The sequence below is a fragment of the Westerdykella ornata genome, assembly GCF_010094085.1.
Source record: "Westerdykella ornata strain CBS 379.55 unplaced genomic scaffold EI97scaffold_2, whole genome shotgun sequence".
In the NCBI taxonomy this organism is placed as follows: Eukaryota; Fungi; Ascomycota; class Dothideomycetes; order Pleosporales; family Sporormiaceae; genus Westerdykella; species Westerdykella ornata.
In genome coordinates, this window is record NW_022986852.1 from 492,322 (window position 1) to 519,083 (window position 26,762).

General features: G+C 52.1%; 12 protein-coding genes across 12 annotated transcripts; 8 read left to right on the forward strand and 4 right to left on the reverse strand.

Moving 5' to 3' along the window:
- The first annotated feature begins 942 nt into the window (after window positions 1-942).
- EI97DRAFT_108311 (uncharacterized protein) lies at window positions 943-1,905 on the forward strand. Its single transcript, XM_033792952.1, has 2 exons — window positions 943-1,796; window positions 1,846-1,905. Exon 1 carries the CDS (start codon window positions 1,210-1,212, stop codon window positions 1,777-1,779), a length of 570 nt encoding a protein of 189 aa, XP_033657565.1. The 5' UTR covers window positions 943-1,209; the 3' UTR covers window positions 1,780-1,796; window positions 1,846-1,905.
- Window positions 1,677-3,937, forward strand: EI97DRAFT_108300 (high affinity glucose transporter). Its single transcript, XM_033792951.1, has 8 exons — window positions 1,677-1,796; window positions 1,846-1,969; window positions 2,016-2,160; window positions 2,211-2,375; window positions 2,446-2,848; window positions 2,905-2,944; window positions 2,996-3,483; window positions 3,546-3,937. Exons 1-8 carry the CDS (start codon window positions 1,791-1,793, stop codon window positions 3,741-3,743), a joined length of 1,569 nt encoding a protein of 522 aa, XP_033657566.1. The 5' UTR covers window positions 1,677-1,790; the 3' UTR covers window positions 3,744-3,937.
- Window positions 3,938-4,412: 475 nt separating this feature from the next.
- Window positions 4,413-5,117, forward strand: EI97DRAFT_439113 (uncharacterized protein; the record flags this gene model as incomplete). The annotated part of the gene is made up of 1 exon (XM_033799541.1): window positions 4,413-5,117. One exon carries the CDS (start codon window positions 4,413-4,415, stop codon window positions 5,115-5,117), a length of 705 nt encoding a protein of 234 aa, XP_033657567.1.
- A 442-nt stretch (window positions 5,118-5,559) lies between these two features.
- EI97DRAFT_439114 (uncharacterized protein) lies at window positions 5,560-7,802 on the reverse strand (the record flags this gene model as incomplete). The annotated part of the gene is made up of 2 exons (XM_033799542.1): window positions 5,560-5,831; window positions 5,882-7,802. 2 exons carry the CDS (start codon window positions 7,800-7,802, stop codon window positions 5,560-5,562), a joined length of 2,193 nt encoding a protein of 730 aa, XP_033657568.1.
- Window positions 7,803-8,090: 288 nt separating this feature from the next.
- EI97DRAFT_429792 (PAP/OAS1 substrate-binding domain-containing protein) lies at window positions 8,091-10,707 on the forward strand. The gene has a single exon (XM_033797525.1). It carries the CDS (start codon window positions 8,251-8,253, stop codon window positions 10,348-10,350), a length of 2,100 nt encoding a protein of 699 aa, XP_033657569.1. The 5' UTR covers window positions 8,091-8,250; the 3' UTR covers window positions 10,351-10,707.
- Window positions 10,708-11,562: 855 nt separating this feature from the next.
- Window positions 11,563-13,338, reverse strand: EI97DRAFT_355192 (uncharacterized protein; the record flags this gene model as incomplete). Its single annotated transcript, XM_033794896.1, has 1 exon — window positions 11,563-13,338. A coding segment is annotated over one exon (1,776 nt), but the record flags the coding sequence as incomplete, so codon positions are not given.
- A 1,031-nt stretch (window positions 13,339-14,369) lies between these two features.
- On the reverse strand, window positions 14,370-14,896 carry EI97DRAFT_108351 (uncharacterized protein). Its single transcript, XM_033792953.1, has one exon. The coding sequence runs from the start codon at window positions 14,721-14,723 to the stop codon at window positions 14,454-14,456; it is 270 nt and encodes an 89-aa protein (XP_033657571.1). The 5' UTR covers window positions 14,724-14,896; the 3' UTR covers window positions 14,370-14,453.
- Window positions 14,897-18,709: 3,813 nt separating this feature from the next.
- On the forward strand, window positions 18,710-20,595 carry EI97DRAFT_491570 (transcription regulator; the record flags this gene model as incomplete). The annotated part of the gene is made up of 4 exons (XM_033802276.1): window positions 18,710-18,828; window positions 18,904-19,855; window positions 19,907-20,032; window positions 20,089-20,595. 4 exons carry the CDS (start codon window positions 18,710-18,712, stop codon window positions 20,593-20,595), a joined length of 1,704 nt encoding a protein of 567 aa, XP_033657572.1.
- A 161-nt stretch (window positions 20,596-20,756) lies between these two features.
- Window positions 20,757-22,013, reverse strand: EI97DRAFT_498320 (uncharacterized protein; the record flags this gene model as incomplete). Its single annotated transcript, XM_033802546.1, has 2 exons — window positions 20,757-21,021; window positions 21,087-22,013. 2 exons carry the CDS (start codon window positions 22,011-22,013, stop codon window positions 20,812-20,814), a joined length of 1,137 nt encoding a protein of 378 aa, XP_033657573.1. The 3' UTR covers window positions 20,757-20,811.
- Window positions 22,014-23,224: 1,211 nt separating this feature from the next.
- On the forward strand, window positions 23,225-23,668 carry EI97DRAFT_369085 (uncharacterized protein; the record flags this gene model as incomplete). The annotated part of the gene is made up of 1 exon (XM_033795168.1): window positions 23,225-23,668. A coding segment is annotated over one exon (444 nt), but the record flags the coding sequence as incomplete, so codon positions are not given.
- A 206-nt stretch (window positions 23,669-23,874) lies between these two features.
- EI97DRAFT_429798 (zincin) lies at window positions 23,875-25,186 on the forward strand. The gene is made up of 2 exons (XM_033797526.1): window positions 23,875-24,131; window positions 24,240-25,186. Exons 1-2 carry the CDS (start codon window positions 23,948-23,950, stop codon window positions 24,905-24,907), a joined length of 852 nt encoding a protein of 283 aa, XP_033657575.1. The 5' UTR covers window positions 23,875-23,947; the 3' UTR covers window positions 24,908-25,186.
- Window positions 25,187-26,057: 871 nt separating this feature from the next.
- Window positions 26,058-26,309, forward strand: EI97DRAFT_369427 (uncharacterized protein; the record flags this gene model as incomplete). The annotated part of the gene is made up of 1 exon (XM_033795189.1): window positions 26,058-26,309. A coding segment is annotated over one exon (252 nt), but the record flags the coding sequence as incomplete, so codon positions are not given.
- Window positions 26,310-26,762: the final 453 nt, after the last annotated feature.

Consider the following 26,762-nt stretch of genomic DNA (forward strand, 5'->3'; position numbering starts at 1 on the left):
TATAACAGGGAAATAAGGGCCTGTAACTAATTTCTCTGTTCTCTTCCTTGGTAGGTTAGATTTAAATCTTCCTACTAGCTATAACCTTGTACACACAGCCTTCGGGCACATGTATCTAGGATAGCAGTGTCATAGTCTTAGACTCAATACACATATTTGATACAAAAAAAAAAAAAAAAAAACCCGCTGGGCTTGTTGACATTTTCGAAAACGGCGATATGTGCGACGATGGTCTCGGATTCCGCCTGTGAAGGGGAGTTCCGAACTTGAGTTCTGGGCTTATGTAGACGATGAAGGGCCTATGTACGGATATCTGTGGTAGATGTGATGGGTGAGACCATTGGAATGGGAGAGCATCTGGGAGGGTGTGGCTTGTGCAAAGAGAGGGGGCGGTTGGTTCGCTGGATGATGAGGCGTAGCAACTGATCGTGAGGAGACCAGGATTTACTCCATGGGCTGATGTGACGAAGCGATGAAGAAGCGAGTAAGGGAATGTCGTTGGTTATTCGGCTCCGCGAAGTGAAATCATGGTCCGATTTGGGGACCACTTGGGCTTTGGGCTCTCGATCCAGCACCACTACTGTAGTTGGTTCACTACCACTACTACCGGTACCACGTAATTCACCACTACCTACCCACTACTGGCACTCGTACTGCGGAGTCTTTGACGTATGAACCCTGTCCGACTCGTCGTCCTGGCGGCTGCATTGCCAAGAGCGGCTATGGTTGCGCGTGCCCGATGCTCGATGGTGTACCTCTCGGCGCCTTTCCCGGCCGTTGTCAGTTAGCAATGCGGCGACGTCGTAGCGCATGCACTGCCCGGGTAGGGAGGTGGGTGGACGGACGGTTGGGCAGGTCGTTAGGATAAGCTACTGACGCTTATGCCCCTCTCGAATCCCCGACGTTGGCGCTAGACTGCTTTGGGAACTGTGGCTTTCCCCACACTTCCAAGGTTGCAACTCAAATCCAACATCGCCTTACTTGTAGAGTACAACAACCCTCCTCAGGTCCAGAATTGACTTCGATACAACAAACTCTCAAAAGCCTATGGTGCTGAAGCTCTGTACAAGCATCTGCAAAAGACAATCCCATTGGGGCCTAGATCATCGCAATGTCGGGCAAAATGGACTGACATGACCTTTCACTGGCACCTTTACACGGCCTGCTCCTGATTGGTGGCTCGTAGAAATGTCACCGCCGAACGCCTGAATGCAGCCCGAGTACAACCTAGGATGCGGGTCGACGTTGCACCGAAACCCCGGAGAGGCGTCACCGCGGCCCAGCTTCTCAAAGCTTCGTTGGAAAATCGCGCACCGACTGGAGCGTAAAGCGGTCCCAACATGGTCCCAATCTGGTGATACCCCGAGTTTCTCCAGCCATCCAGCCCCATGGCGCTGGCTCGGGCCCTCTCTTAGTCCTCCCGATCTGCAGAAACTGCAAGACAACGTCCGTTTGACGCTGCTGCAGGGCGGGGGACTCCAGCTTCCATGGACCGTGCGTATCACATGGGAGCGTGTTGGCACGTCTCCAGCCGGTGAAAGGCGGTTCGTATACGCTGCCATCGTGAACCACACTACACCCAACACCCCGCCAAGCGCGTACTGGAACCACACCGATCCTCCTAGGTCACGCGCGTGCGGAGCTTCCGCACCCCGGCTCCTCCATAAATCCTCTTTTCGACCTGAAGCTTTCTCTCTTTCTTTCCCTCCTCCTGCACCCCGAAACTCCAGGTTACAGTTTCGTTCCCCTCCTGCTGGACACAACTTCTACCCGCCGTGACCATCGACAAGATGAAGGTATCAACTCTCCCGGCTCCCTCGGTTGCATCCGCGCTGACGCCCACAGACGTTCTACAACGTCTACGCTATTTGCGGCTTCGCCGCCATCGGTGGAGCCTTGTTCGGCTTCGACATCTCTTCCATGAGCGGGGTACTGGGAACCAATGCGTACAAGAATTACTTTCATAATCGTAGGTACTCTCTGCTGCCTTTGGGATTCGCGTCTGACCTCAGTAGCTACCGGCTATCGTCAAGGCGGCATCACTGCTGCCATGCCGGCTGGGTCGCTTTTCGGCGCCCTCAGTTCTTCCTTCATCGCCGACAAGCTCTCCCGTCGCACCGCTATCCAAGTCGGTGCCCTCATCTGGGTCATCGGCGCCATGTATGTGCATAAAATGGCAAATGATAGCATTTCCGCTGACAACGACCTAGCCTCCAAACCGCTGCTAATGGTGTTGCTCTTCTCTGCATCGGCCGTGTCATTGCCGGTGTAGCCATTGGTATCTGCTCTGCTATTGTCCCGGTCTATCAATCCGAGATCGCTCCCAAGGGTATTCGTGGACGTGTTGTGTCTCTTCAGCAGTGGGCCATCACCTGGTATGTGTCCGCCTTGGCGAGTCATCACGGCATGCCACCTCGATTTTTTGCTGTACTAACACCGCTGAAGGGGCATCCTAATCCAGTACTTCATCCAGTATGGTGCATCCTTCGTCGACGGCGGCCCCAAGGCCCCTAACCAAGGCACTGCCGCATTCCGCATCCCATGGGCCATCCAGATGTTCCCCGCTGTGCTTCTCTTCTTTGGCATGTTCTTCTTCCCACGCTCTCCTCGTTGGCTTGCCAGTAAGGGCCGCTGGGAGGAGGCCCTCAGGACGCTCGCCAATCTGCATGGCCGCGGCGACACCACCAACGCCACCGTCCTCGCCGAGTACCACGAGATCGAGGAGGCCCTTCGCTTCGAGCGTGAACAGGCCGTCACCAGCTACAAGGCCCTCACGCAGCCCCGCATCTTCAAGCGCGTCATTCTCGGAATGTCCATACAAATGTGGTCTCAATTGTGCGGCATGAATGTGAGTAGAACTTGTCCAACCAGGCATTGCCAGTACCAGAGCGCTAACCGCAACAGATCATGATGTACTATATCGTTTACATCATGCGGGGTGCCGGTAAGTCACTGCCAGTACGACAAGTGCAATCAGCAGCTAATTTGTCTATAGGCATTGCGGATGAGCTCCTGACCTCGTCTATTCAATACATCATCAACGTGGCCATGACGCTTCCTGCCATTCTGTGGCTCGATCGCACTGGCCGCCGTCCCGCCTTTCTGCTCGGTTCCTTCGGCATGATGAGTCTCTTGTTCATCTCGGGCGCCATCCAAGCCTCCTACGGCCAGCTCAACACCAACCCCGCTACCAAGGACGAAGTCTCCTGGGTCCTAGTCAACAAACCCGGCCCATCCAAGGGCGTCATCGCCTGTAGTTATCTTTTCGTCGCCACCTTCGCGGCCACCTGGGGTCCTAGCTCGTGGACTTACCCCTCTGAGATCTTCCCCGCCAAGGTCCGCGCGAAGGCTGTCTCTCTGTCCACGGCTTCGAACTGGACCTGGAACTGCATCTTGGCTTTCGCCGTCCCGCCGCTTCTCCAGAAGATCAATTGGAGGATGTACATGATCTTCGGGACTTTCAACGGCCTGGCGTTGATCCATGTGAGTTTTTCACGTCTTTTTTCATTCCCCCTTCTCACGGAACCGCTGACCGTCTTCCGTAGATGTTCTTCACCGCTCCCGAGACCAAGGGCAAATCCCTCGAGGAGATGGACGACATCTTCGACAGCGGCATCCCCGCCTGGAAGACGGCGGGCACGGGCTCCCGTCTCGACCAGCTGCAGCGCGACATCGAGAAGGGCGAAGTGCAACTCACGACTCCGATCCACCAGGAGAACGTCCATGCCAAGACGGGTTCGTAGATGTGTCTATAGTGGGTGACACAGGTAGAGAATGGGCTCTTACTGAGCTTGGATATCAGATTGGTGGGATTACATGGGAGGGTTTACAATGGGTGTGGATAGAAGGGACGGTCTTTTCTCTTTGACGGCTCGGGCTGCAACAGGGGAGCTGCAATCGCAGGTAGATGGTCATTTAATTGATATCTCTCTCCTTATTTGTGGCGAGGTTATCGGTGATGGTTGCATGTAGAGCGTGTGACTCGTGACGTGAGCTAGTGCCATGATCCCTTTGTTCAGTCAACCGGGTGCATAGAGTCGGTCTGCAACACTGCTTTCCCTCACCGGAACGAACCACGCCCTGGATCTTTAGCAGATCAGGATCAGTATCCCCCCACGTTCCTTACGTGTTGGAGAGGACAGTATCATTTTACCTGGCCCATGGCAATCATCTGCTGCAGATTTTGATACTCCTATGCGCTGTGTCTGTATAAGCCATAACCATAAAGCAAAGGGGTATATATATTCTGCACGCCGCTCCAACTTCCATCACTGAAGGACAATATTCTTCACGAATCACAAGGCCAAGTACATTCCGTACACTCGACCTAGTACTCTTCTCACTGCTAGTTCTCTGAAGGACTCTCCCCAGAACGACTCACATTCACTGTACATCCTTCCCCGTACCACATCATGATCTTCCTCGACATCCCGTCACGTTCTAGCCTCACCGACAAACTCCTCCTCCTCCTCATCCAACCCTTACATTCACCCCATCCCCGCACCCTTCCCGCCCCCGCCCTTCCACCCGCCCTGTCTCCTCCTCAAAACTGCCACCCGCAACCCAACCCCCCTATCCCCACATGTGCACAGACAGCTGGCCCGACACCGACACCCACTGCCCCGGTACCACCTACCTCCACAGGCTCCACTACAAAAAGCAATACCACCCAACATCCAAGCCAAACCTTTAGTATCCCCATTCCCACTGGGCCGGTGTCCCTGCAAAACAGTAACGGCTCAACCCAACCGAACCCAACCACCAACAACAATCTCCCCCACCCCCACCCAGTTCCCGCGATCAACAGGATACAGGATACCCCAACAAAAACAAAAACACTCACACGGAAAGGAAAGGAAAGGAAAACCACCCTCAGCCAAGCCCGCCCGCGCGCGGATATTCCACCTCCATCACCCATCACCCACCACCCACCACACACACACCGAAGAAGCGTGCATGCTAGGATGTTTCAGTTTATTGCAATTCATGTGACGGACCCGCAACCGCAACACGGGATTGTCAATATATGCGATGGCACTGGCGTTGGAACCGAAACGCTGTACGAACGAAATGAGCAACCAAAGACCCCGTCACGGGGGAATGGAATGGTGCCGTAGCCATCGGACCAGAAACGAACAAATTAGACATTTAATATGCGCTGTAAACAGCGGGGATGATATAGAAGATGCAGATAGGCCTTGTGCCAATGGATGAACACAAAGGCGGGGCAATTTCAGTAGCTGGTATGTATATGATCATGCCATGACGCTAGCGGAAGGAGAATCTTTGTCAATTCATGCTTCCCCTTGATGGAAACATGGCCTATACGTTTCCCATTCATGGACATAACCCCCGTCGATTATGATATGAGTAGCCCCCCAACTCCGGAAAGATCCAGATAGCCATATTGATGCCATCTCCACGATTTGAGCACGCACGACTCTTGTCCCAACTGCCATGCCACATCAAACCAAGACCGAAGTTCCAACGATCTGCAGGAAACCTAGAATACACATATATACCGCCAACGACACGCCCAACCAGAGTGCAGAAACTCCATTAGTTTCCCGCAGACGGAGTCCCAGCTGGGTTCTTGGGCGCTGCGTTGCGCTGCAGTTTGCTCTGAATCTCATGTTCGGCCGGCATCTGCGGCAGGGGAGTGAGCCAGCTGCGCGCCTTGTCGAAGCTGGAGACCGCCTTGACGAGCTTGATGAACGCTTGCGTGTTGGTCTTATCCACGCGCCCCTTGAATGCGGCGATCAACCCCGTGATGGTCATGCCTTCAGGAGGAAGCGCCTTGTAAATCTCCAATGCAGAAGGTAGAGCTTTTTCTGCGCTTCAAATCAGCTGTGCTATTCTTACAACTTCAATAGATACTTACGTTGTGGGGCTGCGGCAGCACGAGCAGGACTACCGGCCCTGCTGCCATTGACCTGTGGTGCGGCTGGGCTGGCCGCTCGACTGCCACCAGGAGTCCCGCTTGGAGTTGTACCGAGCTTGAGCTTGAGTTTGCTCTTGGGCCTGCCAGCGTCCGTCATTTCCGTATCGCTACCGGACGCTGCAGTTCGCTTCGCCATGTCATTGAGATGCGACTTCCGCGTTCCGTCAACGTTCCTCTCGTGCTTCTTCTTGTGCTTCTTGCGCGATGATTCGTTGCCACTGGCCTCGGAGAGGTTGGGAGAGCCAGGCCGCTTCTTCTTGTTGAAATCAACAGGCCTGTGATTACCAGAAGGTGTGTTGGTACCCCTCGTAGAAGCACCCGAACCGGGTTTGTCGGCCTCCACTTTTCCATTCTGCTCAGCGGCTTTCCTTTCCTCCTCCTCCTTGGCCCTTTGCCGCTCGGTTTCCGAATCCGTCTCCAGGTCGTCGGACGAGCTCTCGTACGGATTCGAGCGATCCGACCGGTAGTCGTAGTCGGGATTCTTCTCCCTCTTGATCAAAGCTTTGCGGATGCTCTTCTCGAGCTTTCTCGCATTCTCGGCCGCCTGCCGCTCAAGCTCTTCCTGCCTATAGACTTCAGCTTCGTTTCGCAGGTCGAATGCTGCGGCGGCCAATCGTTCACGCCTCAGCTTCTCCTCTGCTTCCTTGACGTCGGCTTCCTCGCCCTCGAACAGTCCGTTTACCCCTTCCTCGTCATCGGCGAAGTCTTCCTCGTAGTTGAAGTCGATGTCATCCGCATCCGCCTCGCGCTTGACGATGGGCTCATCGTCTCCAGTTCGCATTCGGGGAGGGGCCCCTTCATCATCGTCACCCGCACCCACACGGCCTCTCAGGCGCCTCATTTCCTTCATGGCAAGCTCTTGCTCCCTCTTGATGCTTTTCTGCTCTATCTTGTTCAAAAAGTCAGGGAGTTTCTCCTCTTTCTTGAGCGGGTCCTCCTCCTGCTCGCCCGTCTGCTTTATCTTGCCCTTAACGGCGAATTTGTACCACCTCTCAAGAGGAACGATTTGCATGACGTCGCGCCCGTTCTCGTAGGCGGTGGTGAGCATAACGTGGGCCTCGGATAACTCGGCTTCGTAGGTGCCATACCACGTTTGCTTGTTGTCGAAGTCCTCCAGGTGCCAAGGTAGTGTCTCCTCGTATTTCAGCAACCGCCGCTTCTCCGCCTCCGGCGTGTCATCGGCTCTGAACTTCTGCTCCGTCTTCTTCTGAAAAGCCGGAGCCTTCTTCTTCCCCGTCGGCGCAATCTTAGCCTGATTCTCCTCGCGGACCCGCCGGCGTTCCTCCTTCAGGATCTCTATCCGCTCCTTCTCCTTCTGCTCCTCAAGATCCTCTACAGTCTCCTCCTCCTCGAAGTGGGATCCAGCGCCACTGGGCGGAGCGCGCGGATCTCGGCGGTGAAGGCGGATCGGTTGTGTGAACTGTTTCTCGTCTTGTATATCGATTCGTGTCCGTGACTGGAGCCTCATGATATGATGGCGGAGCTCTTTCACATCGCCGCGTCTCATCACCAGAGGAAGTGCTATAGTCTCTCCCTCGACCTTCGTCAGGTACTCTTGGCGAAGCACTGGTACGGGTATGCCGTTATCAGTTTCACTTGCCCCGGCAGCACGAGTCTGCTTGTCAGGAGTGTTCATGTCTGTCAAGGAGACGACCGGTCGAGCGATGGTCTTCAATGGCCGATATGGGGTGCGCATGGGATCCGGTGGCGGGCGGCGCCTTCTAGGACGGGGCGGCTGTCCATTCTGTCCAGCTGGACGGTTTCCTGGAAGTGAAGCAGTGGGTGCGGTTGACGAGGGCCCGGGACCGTTGAGAGCAGCCTGAGGCGCTGCCTGGGGAGCTGCTGACGGCTGGCCGTTCATTTTGATAGATGCGAGAACGTTGCCAGTACGCGGGATCGCAATGTTCTGTTCACAAGGAGCTCTCGTCAACAGAACAATTGCGGGAGTGTGGGTTGGGCAGAGGTCGAGGGGTCGGTGATGGTGATGGAGAGGTAAAAGGGCTTTGTTGCGCCGTGTCGCACAAGTCGTTCACGCTGCAGCGTCACTTTGGTGCCAAGCCGCTAAGCCCCAGACCGGAATCGGCCGAAGATTTCTCCGTAGCCCATTTCTGCCAAGTCCAGGCATATGCGACTCTGTTTACCTTTTGGTCCAGGTTGAACCTCTCGCTGTATGGGGACGCGGTGAAGTGATGTCCATACCCATATGTCTTGAGGCGGGCAAACGACAACTACCCTTTCGTGCGGACTCAACCGCCTGCTTGATTGCTGGCTGAAGCAAGCGCGGCCGGTACTAATATTGCAGGGTAGAGATGGATCCCGCCCTGCAATCGGGATCTCTGGAGGACCAAGTCCGAAGGATGATTCTCAGCCATGATCCTACGCCCCAGAGCCCTACAGGCCAAACAACTCTGCGCGGAGGTCAGCAACAAGGCGTCCCCTCGCCAAACCCTAGGCCATCAGGTCAAGCTCCAACTCATCCTCGATATCCACACCCAGGCCAGCGTAACCGTCGGAACTTTGGTCGCAATGGCGCTCAAATACCTCCCAACCCACAGCAGGCTCCACAGTCCATGCCACCGAGGATTCTACCGCGACCACAGCAGCTTAGCAATACTGACACACGTTCCCCAGCTTCGTCTCCGCGAACGGCTCAATTTACGAGACAAAATGGTTTGCAGGCCATGTATCAGCGGCGTCCAGAGCAAATCCCAGAGAATCCGCTCGCCCAGATCCAGTTTTTAGACTACGTAGCGTCGCAGGAAGTGCCCCGTGTTGAGATCAGCATTGCCGAACTGGAAGAGAAGGAAAGTTTCAGGATTCTCCTTGAGCGCATTCTCAGAGACGCCATCTCTAAAAGCGAGGCCTGCAGTGATCTAGAGACCATAGATCTGGTTGGATTCGGGAGTCTAGCGTCCGGTTTCGCTACACCCGGCTCCGATATGGATCTCGCCGTCGTACCCATATGGAGGGAAGGAATAGTAGGAGAACATGCCAGCCTACCGAAAGATGTCCCGAGACTGTTGGAGAAGGCAATCCTGGATTCTAGGATGGGCGGACGACTTCTCAGCAAGACCAGGGTACCCATCTTGAAGGTGTGTCAAATCCCTTCAGAGGAACTGTTCACCGCACTGTATGAGGAACGTAAGAAGTGGGATGAGCTGCCGGAAGAAAAGAAGTATCCGCAGCCTGCTCCACCGAAGCCGGCAGCTCTCGTAGACCTTGACGACGGCAAATCTCCAGAAACCATGGACCAGCGGGATCCATCTGAGATCTTCGCGGCCATGGACATCAATGACCTTCTTCCAAAATCAGCAGACCGTAGCAGATCCCCATCTCCGAAGCAGTCCGTCCCTGAAGAGCCGGCATCACAGCCTGAAAATGGCTCCACCAACGCAAAACCCACCAAGGGTAATAATAATCCGCACAAACCGCGCGACAGAGGCAGGTTCTGGGTGCGTGAGAAACCCGCAGGTCCCCTCGACTTCCCCAAAACCGGCATCGGCATCCAATGCGACATCAACTTCTCCAACAGCCTTGGGCTACACAACACGCACCTCCTGCGCTGTTACTCGCTCACCGACCCACGCGTCCGTCCCATGGTCCTGTTCGTCAAATCCTGGGCTAAGCGCCGCAAGATAAACAACAGCTACAGCGGCACCCTCTCCAGCTACGGCTGGGTCCTCATGGTCCTTCACTACCTGGTCAACATCGCGCAACCCCCGGTATGCCCCAATCTGCAGCTCTCATGGCGACCCGGACCTACCTCTGCCGATTCATTAGGTCAAATGCTAGCAGGAACCACCGTCGACGGCTACACGGTCCGGTTCTGGCGCAATGAGCAGGAAATCCTAGAAGCGGCGCGTCAGGGTCGTCTGACAAGAAATACGCAATCCCTCGGTGCTCTCCTACGAGGCTTCTTCCAATATTTTGCAGCGCTCCCCGCCTACAACCCCGGATACATTTCCGGCCCGCGAGCCCCTTCGTTCTACTGGACCACCGAAGTGCTTTCCCTCCGCACCCCAGGGGGGATCCTCACGAAGCAGGAGAAAGGCTGGACGGGCGCGAAGACGACGACGGTGGAGGGCAAGGAAGTGCGCTCGAGGTATCTGTTTGCGATCGAAGATCCCTTCGAGCTCGATCACAATGTCGCGAGGACGGTGACGCATAATGGGATCGTGGCGATTCGAGACGAGTTTCGCCGGGCGTGGAGGATTCTGGTGGACGTGGGAAGGGGGCTTGCACCCGCTGAGGGGGGACTGTTTGATGAGGTTGTGCAACCGGTCAAGGCGTCTGAGAAGGAGAAGGAGGTAGAAAAGGGCGTGGGCGTTGCGGAGGCGCAGGGTTTGGTGATGGATGAACAGGCGTTTCCACCGTTGCCAGGTGTGAAGAACGTTCCTGGCGAGAAGTAAGACGGAAGTGAGCACAGAACAGGCCTCGTAAGTTTCACCGGGGACGATTCTAAAGACACTGGGAGACTGAGGGCATGAGGATCGGCGTCATGGGAATCTTCAGAAGGTGGCGGTGTCCTGGGTAACTTGGCTACGACTCTTTCTCACTCTTTGGCGCCTTCCTTCCAATATGCATTCTATTGGGACCAGGCGTTGGGAGAGGAAGGGTTGAGGATTTTTCGGGGCGGTTCTGGGCATGCATATGGGGGGTCACTCGGAATGATATCACGCACGGCACGGCTGGATTGACGGAAAGTACTACATAATGGAATTGGAGACGCGTCTGAGCGTTCTCTACGAATCGTTCATCACATGGCGATTTTCGCTTAGGGGTCCACTGCTGTTGTGATGGGATGCTTTTTCCGTGAAACGTATATGAACGATTTCTCGAAAAATCCTTTCTGAAATGATTAATTGATGTAGAATTCGTAATCGATATGCAACTTGCTTGTCTCCGTGAGGCGGTTCTCAGGCGTTCCACGCAGACGATGACTCCTGTACATCGATTTTTGGAAGGTAAAAGCTTGCTTCTCAGCACGTCACGAATGCCTAATCGGCACGCACCATGGCAGAGGAATACATGCTGTTGGGACAGACACAGACACAGACACAGAGCAGGACAAACAGAATCCATTATGTCGATGATAAAAGACCGACTAGGTATCATAGCAACCCCACTCTACAAAACACCCATCCTTATCCTGTACCATCCCGCCGAACAACAGCTCCACCTATAAAAGTAGCCCCGCAAGAAAAGATATCACAAGAAACAAAGGAAACTCTCCTCATCCAGCCATATATACAACGGATACAACGCCCGCAACCTTTTCCACGCTACAACCTGGAGAAATTCCGCGTAATCATGACTACGACGCCGGCAACCACCTTGACGGCGATCTTGAGCACGAAGACGACGCTCCTGAAGGCGAAACTCAGCACACTGATGATGGTCCGCGTGACAAAGGGTAATTTCTCCTTGTCCTTCTCCCCCTCTTCCTCCCTCCTCTTACTCTTGATCCTTGTCTTGCCCTCCTGCTGCACACTCCGCGATCGAGGAGGCTGCCCATACCACTCCCCCAACTCGATATCCTTATCCCCCTCTCCCAACTGCACCTCCTCCCCTCCACTGCCCATACCCCCCTTACCCTTCCCCCCTACCACCTCCCACTTCCTCCCCTTCCCCTTCAACGGACTCCTCGCCTTCCCACCCCACCCATTCCACCCCTCCAGAAACCCCTTCGTAAACGCCTCCCGATCACTCACACCGGCCTCCTCCTTCCTCCTCGCCAACACCTCCCTCGAATCCGGCGGCGCCTCAAACGCCTCCACGCTCCCGGCCCTACTACCCTTCTTGCCCCTCCCGCGCTTCGCCTCCGCAACAGCAACAGCCAGGATCGCGCTCGCCACCACGTCCACGAGGAACGGGTTGCCGAAACGCGTCAGCGCCCCCAGGTTGAGCGTGAGCGAGTCCGACACAAAGTCCAGACGGGCCAGCACGGCGTCGTCGGCGCTGGCGTCGGTGGCCGTGGCGAGCTGCGTGATGTCCATTACCGAGGGCGTCATGGAGTTTGGGCGATTGTCTGAACCGGGGCCGAATCGCGGAACGGGGGAAGGGAGACCGGCGGAGAAGGCGTTGTTGGCGCGCGGAGAGGTGGGGGAGAGGATGTAGGGGTTTAGGACGGCGATGGAGGCGGGTTTCTGACCGTTGCCTGCTATGGGGGGTGTCGAGGGCATGTTGTGTGCGTACATGGCGGTTACGGGGCGGGTGGAGGGTTTGTTGATTCCGGAGCAGTCGCCTTCGATCTTGATGGGAAAGGTGCCTAGTGTTGGGTGGTGGAGCTGGTAGGATCCTTCGGACGGCATGTGGCGCGCCCAGGGGTTGGTAGGTTGTTCGAGAGTCTCCCGGGTCCAAACGAGAGCGCAGCATTCGCGCTGTGCAGCCTCCATGAGGACGTCTTCTGCGAGACGTTGGGCCGCTGGGGAGGTGGCGTTTGGGTCGGCGAGGGCGATGTGGGATGCTGCGGGAGAGTTTGCGGCGGCATCCAGCGCGGCGAGAGCGGCAAGCTTTGGGTAGATGCTCGTGAGGAGGGTGGCGGGCTCTTGCTGGTGAGGATCGAAGCCTTGGTGGTCGAGCGAGGGCGGGCAAATGAGGTCGAGTTGAGCGATGGGGAGGACGCGTGGTTGAGTGGGGTGGTGTCGCTGGATTAGGAGTTCATTCATGATGCTTTGGACCTCATGTTGGCCGGCCAGGTTTGACTGTGCTAGGCTGTAGAATGGGAGTGACGGAGTGGTTCCGAAGGTGACGGTCGGGTTGGCCTCGGATGGCCGGTGCATTCGAAGAGTGTAGAGCTGAACGGCTGGCGCTTCCTGGCCATTGCACGCTACCCAGAGATTGTCGAGGAGATGGGAAGGGGTGAAGAAGGGTTTTGGGGGAGGACTCTTGTTCCCGTCGCTGGCAACGTTGCTGTGCGGAACGTAGAATGTTGGTGAATAGGGAGATCTGCTGATCTGGGTCCTCGGAATGTGGGTAGGCGAGGCCTGAGTCGGCTTGTATTGCTGCTGAGGTAGCGGCACGGTTGGGTCGTAGACAGGGAACATGGACCGCATGGGGATTTCTTCATCTGGTGATCTTGAGAGGCCTTGGGTCGCTGAACTATTTGCTCGCACCAGAGTGGCACTCGTAGAGAATGCAGGAGAAGCTGCGCGGTTGGGATCTGGACTGGACGAGGCAGCTCTCGTCCACTGTCCATCTTGCAATGACACAGCCGGTGATTGTGTCCGAGGATCTGGAATTTTTGAAGAGGAATTTCTCACTGAGATTGGAGACACTGAGGCTGTATGAGGCGGTGATTCGAAGGTTGGTCTGCTCTCTGGTGGTGGCGGCGTTCTCATGTGCGTATTGGGTATGTGTGCCCTAGGAGGAGGTGCAATTGAGCTCGGCGGCGCGATGGAGCTGGACGGTGAGACGGGAACCGAGTTGACCTGGATGATGAGTTCGTGAAAGTCGGGTGGGCCCTTGGAACTCTGCGCTGAATCCATTCTCTCTGTTCTCGGCTCCGGCGTAGGAGGCTTTTCTCGCTGCCTTCTGTTGGGACTGGCCTGTCTCTGGGGACGGGGCGGAGGAGGAAATAATTGTAGTGCTGGGCCCGGCATTTTTCGAATCCGTCTCTTGATTAACTATGCCTAACAATACGAAAGCCCGGGCGTCGGATTTGACCGAGAAGACACAAGAAAAGACCAAATAAAACTCAATCCAGGTCTTCACAGCGGTCGACCATGGTAGACGTGCCTTAGTGAGGCGGAGATGTGGGGAGGATAGGGACTACTATAAGACGCAACACACAAGCCGGCCGGCATAGTCTTCCAAGCATTCTCGTGAGGATGCTGCAAAGCAATAGCGGTTGACGGGTGTTTACTCTGCAGAAAACGGCCCATTTGGGTGTTGTGGTGTAAGTGGTGGTCCAATCAGTGGGGGCGTCATCCTGGGCGCTTCCCTCAGGCGGTTATTTCAGTGATGGTTGGGTGGCCTCCTCTAAGCGCCCGACTGTCCCGGGGCATTCGCATGGCCAACCACGTCGATTAACGTGCAGCAGTCAGCGTTGATTTGCCGTAGGGAATGTGCTGTCGGGTGCACAGGGCAGCAGTCTATGTGACGAGCTGTGCAGCGGTCCGTAGCGATGGTGGGGATCTATTTTGAGATTGCTTACTTAGTTGGCTGCGTGGATGGATGGATCCATCTCTTTTCCCTCCTGCTGATTTTTAGTAAACGAGTAGTCCGGATGTCTTTTATTCCATGGGCATGTGGCTGTGCGAGCTGCACAAGCGTTCGGATTATCGATAGTTCCGACGTGGGGATTGGGAGCCGTGATGAAGACCATGGCCAGGTGTTTGTTTAGTCAGCCGGCACAGTTGCAGCGTCGAAACCAGCCATCTTGTACGTTTCTAGACGGGGTCCAACGCACAGCGATGCCCACGACATAGCATTACCACGCCCCTAAGCTCCGACGCCCGCTATTGCTCCCTCCTCTGACCGATGAGACGACCCGATCGAGCCCACCACGTCCTTATGCTTCTCGAGTCCACCAGCGCCGATTCTTAGGCCAAGCAACAGCGAGCTCTGGCCTCGGCTCTTTGGAGGAGGAAAGGATAATGTGATGGGGAAAATGTAGATGAGATAGAGTACGACGGTCCCTGGAAATCGAAGCCTGCGCTTCGGCAAGTGGGCTCAACCGAGCGTTACTGGCGAAACGTTGCCGTTGCAAGCGCATACGAAGGTGGAGGGGCTCTGCATGCCTTGGTGATACAGCTGTCGCACGGAGCTGTTGCATGGTCATACAACAAATGGCTCCTTACATGAACACTGCAATCTCTACGGAGGTTTTCCAAATAAGTAAGGGCCGGTGGCCCATGTGGCTGCGGCCACTGGCAGGGGGATCTCAGCTGGTTCTTGGCATGACAGCTCATCATGCAGATATAGATGAAAGACCGTATTTTGTATAGAATCTAGGTAGAAGAAGCTTCTGAAATGTGAATGTTTGTCTGAATTTTCACCTGCGTTGTCCTTATACCTATATCTTTGCGCATTCTGGCGAATTGCCTTACTGTTTCTTACCCTAAACATGCCTCCATATTATGATACAGCAACCAGGGCTCAGGTTGTAGCCCTGCGGTCCTTTGGCGCGTCAATCAAACAAGTTGAAGAGATTACTGGTGTGAAGGAGAGGACTCAAAGAAAGATGATTACTAGGGCAAAAGAGCGTGGGTATCAGTCAGGCTCCGTAGTGCTGGATGAACACGTGAAGGATGGAGATAAGCCAGGTGCCCCACGTAAGAGGAGTGCCTCCTTTGAGGAGGCACTACTTCAGAAGGTGAGGTGTGATAGATATGGGAGAGAGAAAGGCACTGAGGAGCTGGCAAGGGAGCTCACTAAGGAGGGGTGGCCAGTTTCCCATGAAACTGTTAGAACCCACCTTAGATCCTTAGGTTTTAGGAGAGTTAAGCCTACGAAGAAACCAGGACTTACAGAGAGGATGAGAAAGGATAGATTAGAGTGGGCTTTACGGTACCAACACTGGACCTTGGAGGACTGGAAGAACGTTATTTGGAGTGATGAAACAGCTGTAGTAATGGGTATTAGGAGAGGCTCCATCCGTATATGGCGCCAGGCCTCTGAAAAGTATGAAAAAAGCTGCATTCGTGCACGGTGGAAGGGGTACTCAGAGTTCATGTTCTGGGGCTGTTTTTCCTATGATTTTAAAGGACCTTTTTACATCTACCGAACAGAAACAATGAAGCAGAAAAAGGAGGCTGAGGAGAAGATATGGGAGCTGAACAAGAGATGGGAGTCTATTAAGAAGGAGGAGTGGGAGCTTACTACACTGATGAGGCGCACTGGCTTAAGAAACAAGCCTGGGAAGAAGCCTGAGTGGAAATGGGATGAAAAGAGTGGAAAACTCACCCGGAGAGGCAAGGGAGGAGTTGACTGGTGGCGTTACTACTCTGAGGTGTTGAAGCCTAAGCTTATTCCATTTGCGCAGGAGTGCCAAAAGACCCGACCTAGGACAGTTGTTCAAGAAGATAAGGCTCCTTCTCATGCCCATTGGTTCCAGGAAGAATTCTTTAAGGAGATGGAGGTTCCTAGGCTTATCTGGTGTGGCAATTCACCCGATCTCAACTCCATTGAAGCAGCCTGGCCATGGCTGAAGAGGAAGACTACTTCACGAGGACCAGCTTCTGCAATATCTAAGATGGTGGAGGAGTGGGAGGAAGCTTGGGATAACCTTGAACAGTGGAGGATCCAGCGCTGGATTGAAAGAATTCCACGGCATATTCAGAAAATTATAGAGCTTGAGGGAGGTAATGAGTATCAGGAAGGAAGAGATGACAAAGTCTCAAACTGGCAGCCACGTGCAAGAGCAACACCAAAAGACTCCTCCTTACGCTCCTCATCACGCTCCTCACGATCCTCTACCTCATCTAGCTCCTCAGAGTTAGATTGGCCGGATGGCCGGCCAGTGTTTGGAGACTTCAGAGATGAGATGACTTTGAGTGAACTAGAAGACTTTGAAGGCTACCATTCTAGCTCTGAGGGGTCCTCAGCTGATGGGGAATGGGAGATAGATGATGGAGATTGAATCTCCACTTTGAACTATATAGATATCTGCTGTAGTTGCTGAGATATCTACAATTCAATTCACGGAGTTGCATTGCCAAGAAGAAGCTGACTACGGTGGCGGCGCACGACCCACCGGCCCTTACTTATTTGGAAAACCTCCGTAGGGCTGTGGAGATGTGCTATAGTTCGACCTCTGACGGTCGTGAAGAGTTTTGGATTGTTTATGTTCGTGAGGGATGAGCACTAGCAGAGCTGTGGTGGTGGCCATGCTTGGCAAGATTCAACACTATCTAGAGAGCCGCATACAATACTCTTCTCTTCAACCATGTCTACATACCATTGCTTTCACGCAAGTTCTGTGCCGGTGCGGTACGGCCATCCTCCCTGCTAGAGGTGGCGATGTCGTGTACCGCCGAAGTATCTGTTTTAGCTACACACTGCTTACTAACAGAGTCTGCATCAACGCGCTTCTTTGCTGCTTAAAGCAGCATTTAGATTTGTAAACTTCAATCTGCAGCCTTTTCTAGAACCAACCTCTCCCCTGTAAAGTGAAGAGCTGAAAAAAGAATTATAGATACTTCAGTCGCGAGCAAATCGGTTTCCAGAGGGTTTTGGGCCTTTTTTTTTCTGCATCGTCTTCCCCAATCCTACAGCTGATTTCCAAAGATGACGTTTTAAGTGACGCGTATTGCAAAGGTGTGCAGAGAGGTCGGCGGCCTCGACTTGAGTCAAAGACGCCACAACCTGTCAAACCGCAGCCGTCAACCTCCTCCATTTCTTGATGCGTGAAGCGGTCGAGCAGTCTCGTGGCCGTCAAGTGCAGCGTCTAGTTCATCCGGTTTGTACGGCTCGGTGCCAAGTCGAGTGCGAAAGGTTGAGATCGCGCGTGAGTGGGAGAGCTGGGCAGGACTTTCGGGGAGGATGATTCGGCGTAGTTCGATTTGGACGACGAGATGATCTCACCCTTATCGAAGAGAGACATGCCAGGTAGACGAAACCGCTGTCTGTGAGTGGTGTGAGGCGTGTTTTATACGTTCGGGGAGATCCGTTACGCTGCAGTGAATATGACTGAGCTGAAGCGAGAGAGATGCTAAAGGTTACGGGCCCTAGTCCAGTCTTCACAGCGCCATGAAGGAGAAGATTCTTGGCAAGAAGCACCACGAGCGGAATTCAGCCGCCGATCCCGAATCCAAATAGTAACGCGGCGTTACAGATACTCCTATCCCACCTCTGAGGCGGCTTAAGAAAAAAGGGGTGGAATGTTTGCGCTTGTGTCAACTAAGGGGAAGCGATTCTATGATCAAGTCTAGACCTAATTCTGTACGTGTCAACTAAGCTTTTTTGATTCGTAAAACCCATATAAAAATAAACAAACACTCTGATCTTCCAATGCAAAGGGTTTCGGAACCCTTTGTTGGAATTGTCGATGTTGAGATGAGACATGCTGGCGCTTATTGAGCCGCAGGATAAGCGGGATCCGGAGGAAAATACCAGCCTCTGATTCGTCAGTTTGGATGACGCTAGTAAGCTGCTAACTGACAGGCACATGGCGTGATACAAGCGCTCTTGGTGCAAGCTAGCCAGTCGACTACTTTCCTCGACAACCCCACTCTCCTGCACTGATCTACAAGTACTACATCCTGCACCCCGCACATCCCCACCATCTCTCCGTGCCTCCACCACTTGGAATGGTCGGGATGAGAATCGACCTCAGCTGGCTCAAGCCATCGCCTGATGTCGTTGTGGACAACCTTGCCAGCCTCTAACATGTGCTTGTATGCGGGCTGATGCGATCTTCGAGGAAACGTAGACTGATGCAGGGTGTCGTTTGCTGAAAGTCGCATCTTCTTTAATTGCCTTTCCAGTGAGACTAAGCCTGGGTTTATGCAGAAATGAGTCTATGTTGTGGCGGTGAAGCATCGCAGTTAAAAGCGAACGGACGCAGGATGTTGGTGGGATGGTGCGCCCGCTCATGATGTACGTAGTTATACTACGAAACCAAAGACTGCCTATACTGTGCTAAATGTTACGGGCTATACTTTTTACGCTCTAACCTTGCACACGTCGACATGTGTTACGTATTAAGCAAATTCAATCTATGCAGTTACCTACTACTACATAAACCATGGTGAGAAGCTGGCAATACTCTAAGACCACAGCTTGTTTTCAGGCTTTCTACTGTATTAAACCATCCCTTTGTACATCATGGGTGGTGGCTGCGACTTCCCCCAGCATCCCTCGCAAACAAGCTATGCGTCCGACGATCTCTACGTCGAGCTCCAAGACACTCCACAGTATTTGCAGGCAGTAGTTGATATGGGAAGGTAGCAAATAGCCCCTTCGTTCTTTTCTTGATGACTTTTCCGTGCCTATGACTGACGCGTCGCCTACTCTACCAGCAATGGCATAAGGTTCTCAATATCAGATCTTACCCCACCTACAACTCGCATTATTCCTACCCTCCACGTTCACCGTCTCGACATAAGCCTATACGAAGCCCAATTTGATCATTTGACGGGTGCTCGTGTGCCGATTCCTGACCCCGTCATAAAGGATGTCGTTGCCGGACTTCTCCGCTTCCAAATTATCTGCGCAGACTTCGGCGTCCCAAGCTCCTGCATTCGCATCATAGCCACCGAAGCCACACAAACAGCTATCAACTGCGACGAATTTCTCAAGACGATTCGTAAAGCAACTGGCTTATCTGTCGAACTTTTGACGAAGGAAGATGAGGGCAAGATAGGTGCGTTCGGCATTGCAAGCAGTTTCTCGGAAATGGAAGGGATTGCCATGGACCTTGGAGGCGGGAGTATGCAGATTACGTGGATTGTGTCACATTCAGGGGTCATCAAAATGAGTCCCAAAGGCGCGTTCAGCTTTCCATACGGGGCAGCGGCTTTGACGCAGAAGCTGGACGAATTGACAAAAGGAAAGAATCACAATGAGGCGAAGAGAGCGATGGAGAGACTGCGTGAGGAGATGAAGTCGAACTTCCTCCACGCCTACATCGGCCTTGAAGTTCCGAGCGACATGGTCAAAAGAGCGAAGCATCAAGGCGGTTTCAAGTTGTATCTTTCTGGTGGCGGTTTCCGCGGGTGGGGGTACCTCCTGTTGTACCAGAACCAGCCGGGAAAACGCCACTATCCAATCTCCATCATCAATGTCTTCACGGTTCCAAACTCGGAATTCTCGGATACGGAAAAGCTGGAACAAGTCGCGCACACCGCACAAAAGATTTTCAGGGTTTCGGACCGTCGGCGTAAGCAAGTTCCCGCCGTAGCGTTCTTGGTCAACGTCCTCGCGAATGCATTGCCACATGGAATAAGAGAAGCTCATTTCTGTCAAGGAGGTGTGAGAGAGGGTGTGCTGTTCTAGGCCCTTCCTCCGAACATTCGCAAACAGAATCCACTTGCTATGGCTACCACTCCGTATGCGAAAGCTTCAGCACCAAAAATAGCTGAGCTTCTCCTTAATGCTATACCAAAGTATAGTGGATCACATTCCAAACAGTACTCAGATTTGGTCAGTGTGGATATCATTAAGGCGCTTGCTAATACTCTCTACTCCACTCCGTCATGTCGAAGGGATCATCATCCACGTCTGCTCTTTACAGCACTAGTACCGGATTACTGTCTTCCACGCACGGTGTATCTCACTCTAGCCGCGCTCTGCTTGCACTGATTCTCGAGGAAAGCTATGGGGGCGAGCTTCTGCCACGCGAGACAAGGTTCAAAGCTTATCTGCGCGATATTCTTGAGGCCAAGGATGTATGGTGGACATGCTATATCGGTAAAGTGGCGCTCTTGGTTCGCCGACTCTATCCTTCCGGCTTTGTCGGTGAGACGAAGCCCAGGGTTCGATTGTTAGCTCGGTGGACAATGGACTCTTGTGGTGGAAGCGGTACTAACGGGATTCAGCTGGTGTTCCTTATTCAAAAGAAAACAAATGATCCATTGAAGTTAAAGGAGACCATTCAAGATCATTTACGTGTAATCGAGAAGGTTGGAAAACCAAAAAACTTGGTCGGAGGAAGGGATGGGTGGGGACTGGTAGTGGAGGCATCAGTACGAGAGGTTGACATTATGGAGTAGCTGTTACGGTATCACGTATCTTTTTTCCATGGTGCAGGAAAGAGACGACAGCTTGGGACGGCCGGTTACAAAATTCGCAAGAAGCAAATCCACTACAATTTGCGGCATCCAGTGACTACTCCAGTCTGAATCCTTCACAATTATAGGTTCAGTGAATGTCCATACGCTTTCCTAACAATGCTAACCGCTTCCAAGTTCAATACCTCCCCCGATCTCCTAGTGATCAACAATCGCAAGCTTGCGACGCACACCGAACTCCAAGATCTTCGGCTTTGTCGCCTTGAGGCTTGGAAGCGCATCTGGTGCGTAAAGCAGCGCGCTTACGAGACTGAGAGCGTGATTGAAGTTCGTGGAGTCAACGAGAGGAGACACTCCTGTTTCGAGACGGCTGCCGGGTTTAAGCTTCATCGGGATGCCGCCGTAGTCCTACAATGAGACTCAGTAATTAAGGTGTTACTATAGCAATATCAAGGGCGAATCGTATCACGTACCGAGTGCACCTTATCAATGCCCAACTGGTGAAGGACCACATTGGCCGCATACGCAACTAGAAAAGGCGTATAACTGCCCGGCTTGTTGTCGTGGTTTAATGGTGCCGTAAGGTGAGTATGAGAGGCACCAGCGCTCATGTTAGGATCCATGACCTTGCCAGACATGATGAGACTGACTCGATAGTTGCGCAAGGGAATAAACTCAGCAGCCAGCAGAGGGTTAGTTCCTGTCAGGTTCGTGCCGTGATGGATGCACTTGTCGCGGAAGTCGCCCATGCGGAGGTACGTCTGGACGTTATTGGCAAATGTTGGATATGCATTGCGGACGTCCTTGCCGAAAGCCAAGAGATGTTCATTGGCTGATTTATTCTTGGAATTGTCAAGGGACATGTCAACCTTTATGGATTTGGCAGTGTTGAGCTGTTCAACTTCGGATATGTCGACCAAGCTGGGCACTTGTTCTGTCAGGGGAGCCGGTTGGGGAGAGTACAGGACCTTCTTCTCAATGGCGTCATCCGGTGCCGTAATCTTGTACTCGATCTCGATGCTGTTATCCTTTGGCGTGACGTTGGAAATTAGAGTGGAGCCGAAGGTGTCACTGTTGCCGTCGACGTCGCGCATGTAGACAGAGTAGTGGCCATCCTCGTCAAAGAACTCACGCATCTCCAAGGTAGTCAGGACTTTATCTAGCTGGCCGGTAGAGAAAGTCATGCGGAAGGTGCGGTTGCTGTTTTCTCCGAGATGTTCTTCCCCGGCAAGAGCTTCCACGGGAGTCCCAGAGGCCGTGTAGGAATAGGCACCCGTTGGGTGGCTGGCACGGAATGTTTCGAGACGCATGATGGGACCTCCATGTTGGACGTCTAGAAGGTCGATTTCGGAGAAGTTGCCGTCATTCTGGAAGGATTGGTTCACTTGAGAGACGCCCATTGTTGATTGGTTGCTTGAGGCAGGGCGATGAGGAGAGATGTGGTTTGAGCAAAGAAGTTCTCCGGCCGTTGGATGATGGACAGGATCTGTGCAGGGCCCAAGGCAATTTGATTCAACTAGCCTCAGGTAGCTGTAGCTAATATTGAGAGAAGAAATTGCTAAAGAAGAGAAAAGAATCGCATTTATAGAGAAAGTAGCCCCAACTACTCTACAGCAGTCACATGTGAATTTCAGGAACATACTCCGCGTTGGCAACCGTACATTGGCCAAATTATGAGTGCTTGAGACTAGTCGTGTTTGATACCAATAGGAGACGCAGATCTAGAGAAAAGTAGTGCGTACATAGGTCCCATCATTAGCTGACCTTGGACCCTCAGATTACGCAAAACATGGTAAAGAGTGCTGTCATGATATCATCACTAGAGCAGCCCGTAGTTGAGCTACTACAATTGACTTACCGTGAAAACCTTGAAGGACTCAGTCCTGGTACCCCTATGCGTCCATCATGCATCGAACCAATCGAGAAGTATCGGACGGTATACATTTGCTAACGCGGAGCAAACTCTAAACTCCACTTACACTTTACGATTCCATACCCCACTTAAGCCCGCAAGTGTCCGCGCCCTGAATCTACCCTCTCTGCGTGCCGATATCCGTCTTGACTTACTCATTGTACTGTAAGTTCAGCTGAAGAGGAGCTCTTTAATGCAGACGTGTAATAATAGACCCTGAAACTCGAAGAGTAATTTGTCTTACCTGTAGCCAAAGAGGGTGATCAGAGCATTCCAAAGCATTCTCAGTCGTCATGTTGGCGGAGACCAGCCGTGGCAGGTGGGGCAGAGGCTGACATCGAAATGTGTCGCCAAGGCTTGAACCTCAGCTTCCAGGTCTCAAGTCTCTTCTCCCACATAGGTCTTTGAGCTTCTTTTGGCGTAATACGTTTCCTGCTCTCCCTTGAGAGTACCGAACTTTTCCGCGTTATGTTATTATGAGGGTGGGGTTGCGCCGTCAGCTGAGGCTAGGTGGCTTGCAAGAAATAAGTGTTGACTGAGAGAGGAGCCCACTATTCACTTGATATCAAATGGCCAGAATTTAAGTGCGACATAACGTTGACGTCCTGCCGAGGTGAAAATATACGCTTCACCAGAGATCTCCGAACAGTAAGCGGCACTTCCAGTCCTTATGAAGAAAAATTAAAAAAAAACCGCGCATATGACGACCGAGCTACCCGCAAATACCTCAATAACGATTCAGAGTTTCAATGGTGCATGAATTGTTCATCCGAACAGAAGCATGAAGGCGGGTCGGGGCAGAAAATCTTCACATGTGCAGAATGCAGATTTCGCATGTGCGTTGTTCATGGGAGGGAGTCGCATGAAGGTGAGACCTGTCGTGAGTTCGACAATCGCATGGACCAAAGCAACAAATGTCACGCGCAAAAAACGGAGAGCATCACGATGATTAGCAATATCACGAAGAAATGCCCCGGCGAAAACTGCGGCTGGAGCATCGAGAAGCACAATGGATGTGACCATATGAGATGTAAGTGCGGGCACGAATTATACTGGCTCTGCTCCGCACCATGCAGTCGTATTTGGCGGGACGGAAATACCGGGCATGAGAAGAGCTGCAAGTATCACACTAGTAAGATGTAAATGTAAGGATCAAGATCAGTCTCTAGCGAAACCGGCTTCCCCTCAGATGGGGCTGCAACAAAAGTTACCCCATGTGATTGTCACATGAATGTACAACTGTCTCCTTGCTTTCAGCTGCAGGGAAAAGCATATGCACCCCGGTTCTGGGAGGCGGATCCCTCTATAAAAGAGGTGTTCCGGGTGCTCTCAAAATGCTTAGAGCGCTTTGTAAACTTCTTCATCTTCGTTTAAAAACCAGCAATATATTACTTACGAATACACTTCCACTAAGATACAGATATGTCTCCTATTTGTTGCGTTGTTCCAGAATATATACTACGTGCAGTTGTTGAGAAGGGGGAGGCACCGGAGCACATCATCAGTGCTTGTCAGTCTACCATCGACAACACAAGACGGCTTCAGGACGCACGTATCCAACATGGGCAGAGCATCGTATCAGCTCAGCAGCAACAGACCGCTCAAGGTATCGTTCCACCTTACATCCACGAGAATGTTGCTCGGCATGCTGCAATAGCAGAGCAACGTGAAACATCCCTTCGTACGCTTGAGCATGCCACTAAATTTCGTGCAGCTGCGGGGGCTGTACGTCATTTGAAACGTACAATCTACAATGCACAGAATTCCTGGGACTCTGATGATCTTCCTCGAGACAAGGTCATGATCAAAGAAGGCGGTGTTCTCATCAGCAAGGAGGAGGATTCCAGCCAGGACGCGAATGAATGTTATGTCGGGTTCAAGAAGACTTATGACTTCTACTTTGAATTCTTCAAGCGCGATTCAGTTAACGGCAGGGGTTTGAAGCTCGATGGCTTCGTGCACTATGGCCAGAGATACGCAAACGCCTTCTGGGATGGCAGAGAGATGATCTTCGGTGATGGAGACGGACATATTTTCAACGGCTTCACGGATGAGCTTGACGTTATTGCCCACGAACTGACCCACGGTGTGGTGCAGTACACAAGCCCACTTGAGTACAAGTTCCAAAGCGGCGCCTTGAACGAGTCAATTGCTGATGTGTTCGGCATCATGGTGAAACAATGGGGTACAGATCCAGAACATCCTCAGACTGTCGACCAAGCCAGCTGGCTTATCGGCGAGGGAATTTGGGCCAAGAACATCAAAGGCAAAGCTCTCCGAGATATGAAGAACCCTGGAACGGCTTACGACGATGCAACAGTCGGGAAAGACCCTCAGCCAGCACATTGGAATGATTTCAAGAAGCTTGAACTCTCTGATTGACCGTGGTGGTGTTCACGTCAATTCCGGCATCCCCAATCGTGCCTTTTACCTTGCTGCTAGTATGATTGGGGGGTACGCCTGGGAAGGTGCTGGTCCTATCTGGTACAAAGCACTGACGAGTGGTGAACTCAGTGAGGACGCGACCTTCAAGGAATTTGCCGATATTACTATCAAAAATGCTGGTAAGCATGTGGAAAAGATCCAGCAGGCTTGGACGCTGGTTGGCTATCCGTTTCCTTAGAATCGCGCAGAGTTGTAAATTACAATCTTTTTGAGCGGGCTGGAGTATAGGTTTAGTTAAGGCCTGTTTTGCCTTCGAGTTTAACATAACATTCGCTTAGAATTCTCTATAGTAAAAAAAGCACCGTTTCTAGTTATCTTTTAAGCTGCTTAGCCTTATTAAAGTTAGCGCACTAGAAAATTATTAGATACTTTATTATGTATTATCTATAACTACTCCTATAGATATTTATATAGTACTTTTTAGGATATTAGCTTAGTGTTAACAGCACAGAAGCTATGACACAAATAACGCTCGATGATTATGGCTCACCTGTAAGGACGAGTGAGCGGAATTACGGTACAGGCCAAGACCACTCGGGGCGAAGGAAAGGTCCACCAATAGGAAGGCAGGATGGGTGGCTCAGCATAACAGGTCACGTGACAAGCCATCCCGTCAAGATACTGACATCCCGCCAAGGATAGGATAGCAGGCCAGCAGACTAGGAAGAAACAGAATATATATAAGGATAGTTTCTTTTAGAGTTCTTTCTGTTCTTCATAGTCAATTCCTTATAAGTTTATCTTTTACATAGATTAATACTTGTTATTCTTTCGTAGTAAAGAATAAGATTATTTCTATATTGCAACCGCTCTCTCTAATCACACTGAATACTCCTCACAGCCCATTCACACAACTATCTAACCCTAACCCAGACTTGGACATAGGTAAGCTCCATATAACACTTAGTGCAATTATTAAATGAGGAGAGGAAGGAATAACTTTATTATATTATTAAATATCTTACTATCTCTAGTTATATTCTATTCTAATAATTCTCTTTTATACTTTTTAAAGACACTTCTTTATACACTCTATAGAAATTATTGCACATAATATTATAGATTTTAGTTTGTAACTATACAGTTGCTGGAGGTAGAAGTGATAGAGGCTTGCAAGAGCAAGCTAGGAGTGGACCATCCTAATACGCTGACTAGTATAAATAATCTAGCGTTTATATTCAAAGACCAAGACAAAATGTATAAAGCAGTTTCACTAATGGAGGATTGTTGCAAGCGGCAGACAGCAGTCTTGGGCCCTCAACATCCCCATAGTATCTCATCTCACGAGGCTCTTGCAACATGGCAGCTAGAGAGCATAGAGCTTGGCAGAGCAGAATGAATTCTGGTAAGAAAAATGTATAGCGAGTAACATTAGTATCAGATTTGATGGTATCTGAAGATATCACGGTGATAGAAAGATTGAATGAAGATGGGTTGACTGATTGTATTCAGGTATATGCTTGTGTGGGTAAGGCTGGGGCCTGACACCGGTTTTGATATTCCTTCTCTAGGCACCAAGGCTGTGCAGGGCACTAGCCACTGTAGAATCACTAGCCACATATCCTCAGACAGTACTGGTACAGACAGTTTCTCCCAGTCCTCCTCTCCAGTCCCAGATAGGATATCCATAAACTGGCTTACCATCTGACACACCCTCTCAGCTTGGAACTCATTGCAAGCTAGACTCAACAGCATCTCCTCTTCAGAGTAGCATGTCTTCCAACTTGCCTTGCACTTCATCCAAGTCTATCTCCTTCAGGGCACTTGAGTTCTTCACTCTTTCCAGTCCCAA

Coding starts and splice junctions, on each gene's coding strand:
- EI97DRAFT_108311 (XM_033792952.1), top strand. CDS start 1,210: ATGCAGCCCGAGTACAACCTAGGATGCGGGTCGACGTTGCACCGAAAC.
- EI97DRAFT_108300 (XM_033792951.1), top strand. Junction 1,970..2,015: donor CAAGAATTACTTTCATAATC/GTAGGTACTCTC, acceptor TGACCTCAGTAG/CTACCGGCTATCGTCAAGGC. Junction 2,376..2,445: donor CAGCAGTGGGCCATCACCTG/GTATGTGTCCGC, acceptor ACACCGCTGAAG/GGGCATCCTAATCCAGTACT.
- EI97DRAFT_429792 (XM_033797525.1), top strand. CDS start 8,251: ATGGATCCCGCCCTGCAATCGGGATCTCTGGAGGACCAAGTCCGAAGG.
- EI97DRAFT_108351 (XM_033792953.1), bottom strand. CDS start 14,723: ATGACCATGCAACAGCTCCGTGCGACAGCTGTATCACCAAGGCATGCA.
- EI97DRAFT_429798 (XM_033797526.1), top strand. CDS start 23,948: ATGTCTCCTATTTGTTGCGTTGTTCCAGAATATATACTACGTGCAGTT. Junction 24,132..24,239: donor GCAGCAACAGACCGCTCAAG/GTATCGTTCCAC, acceptor AATTTCGTGCAG/CTGCGGGGGCTGTACGTCAT.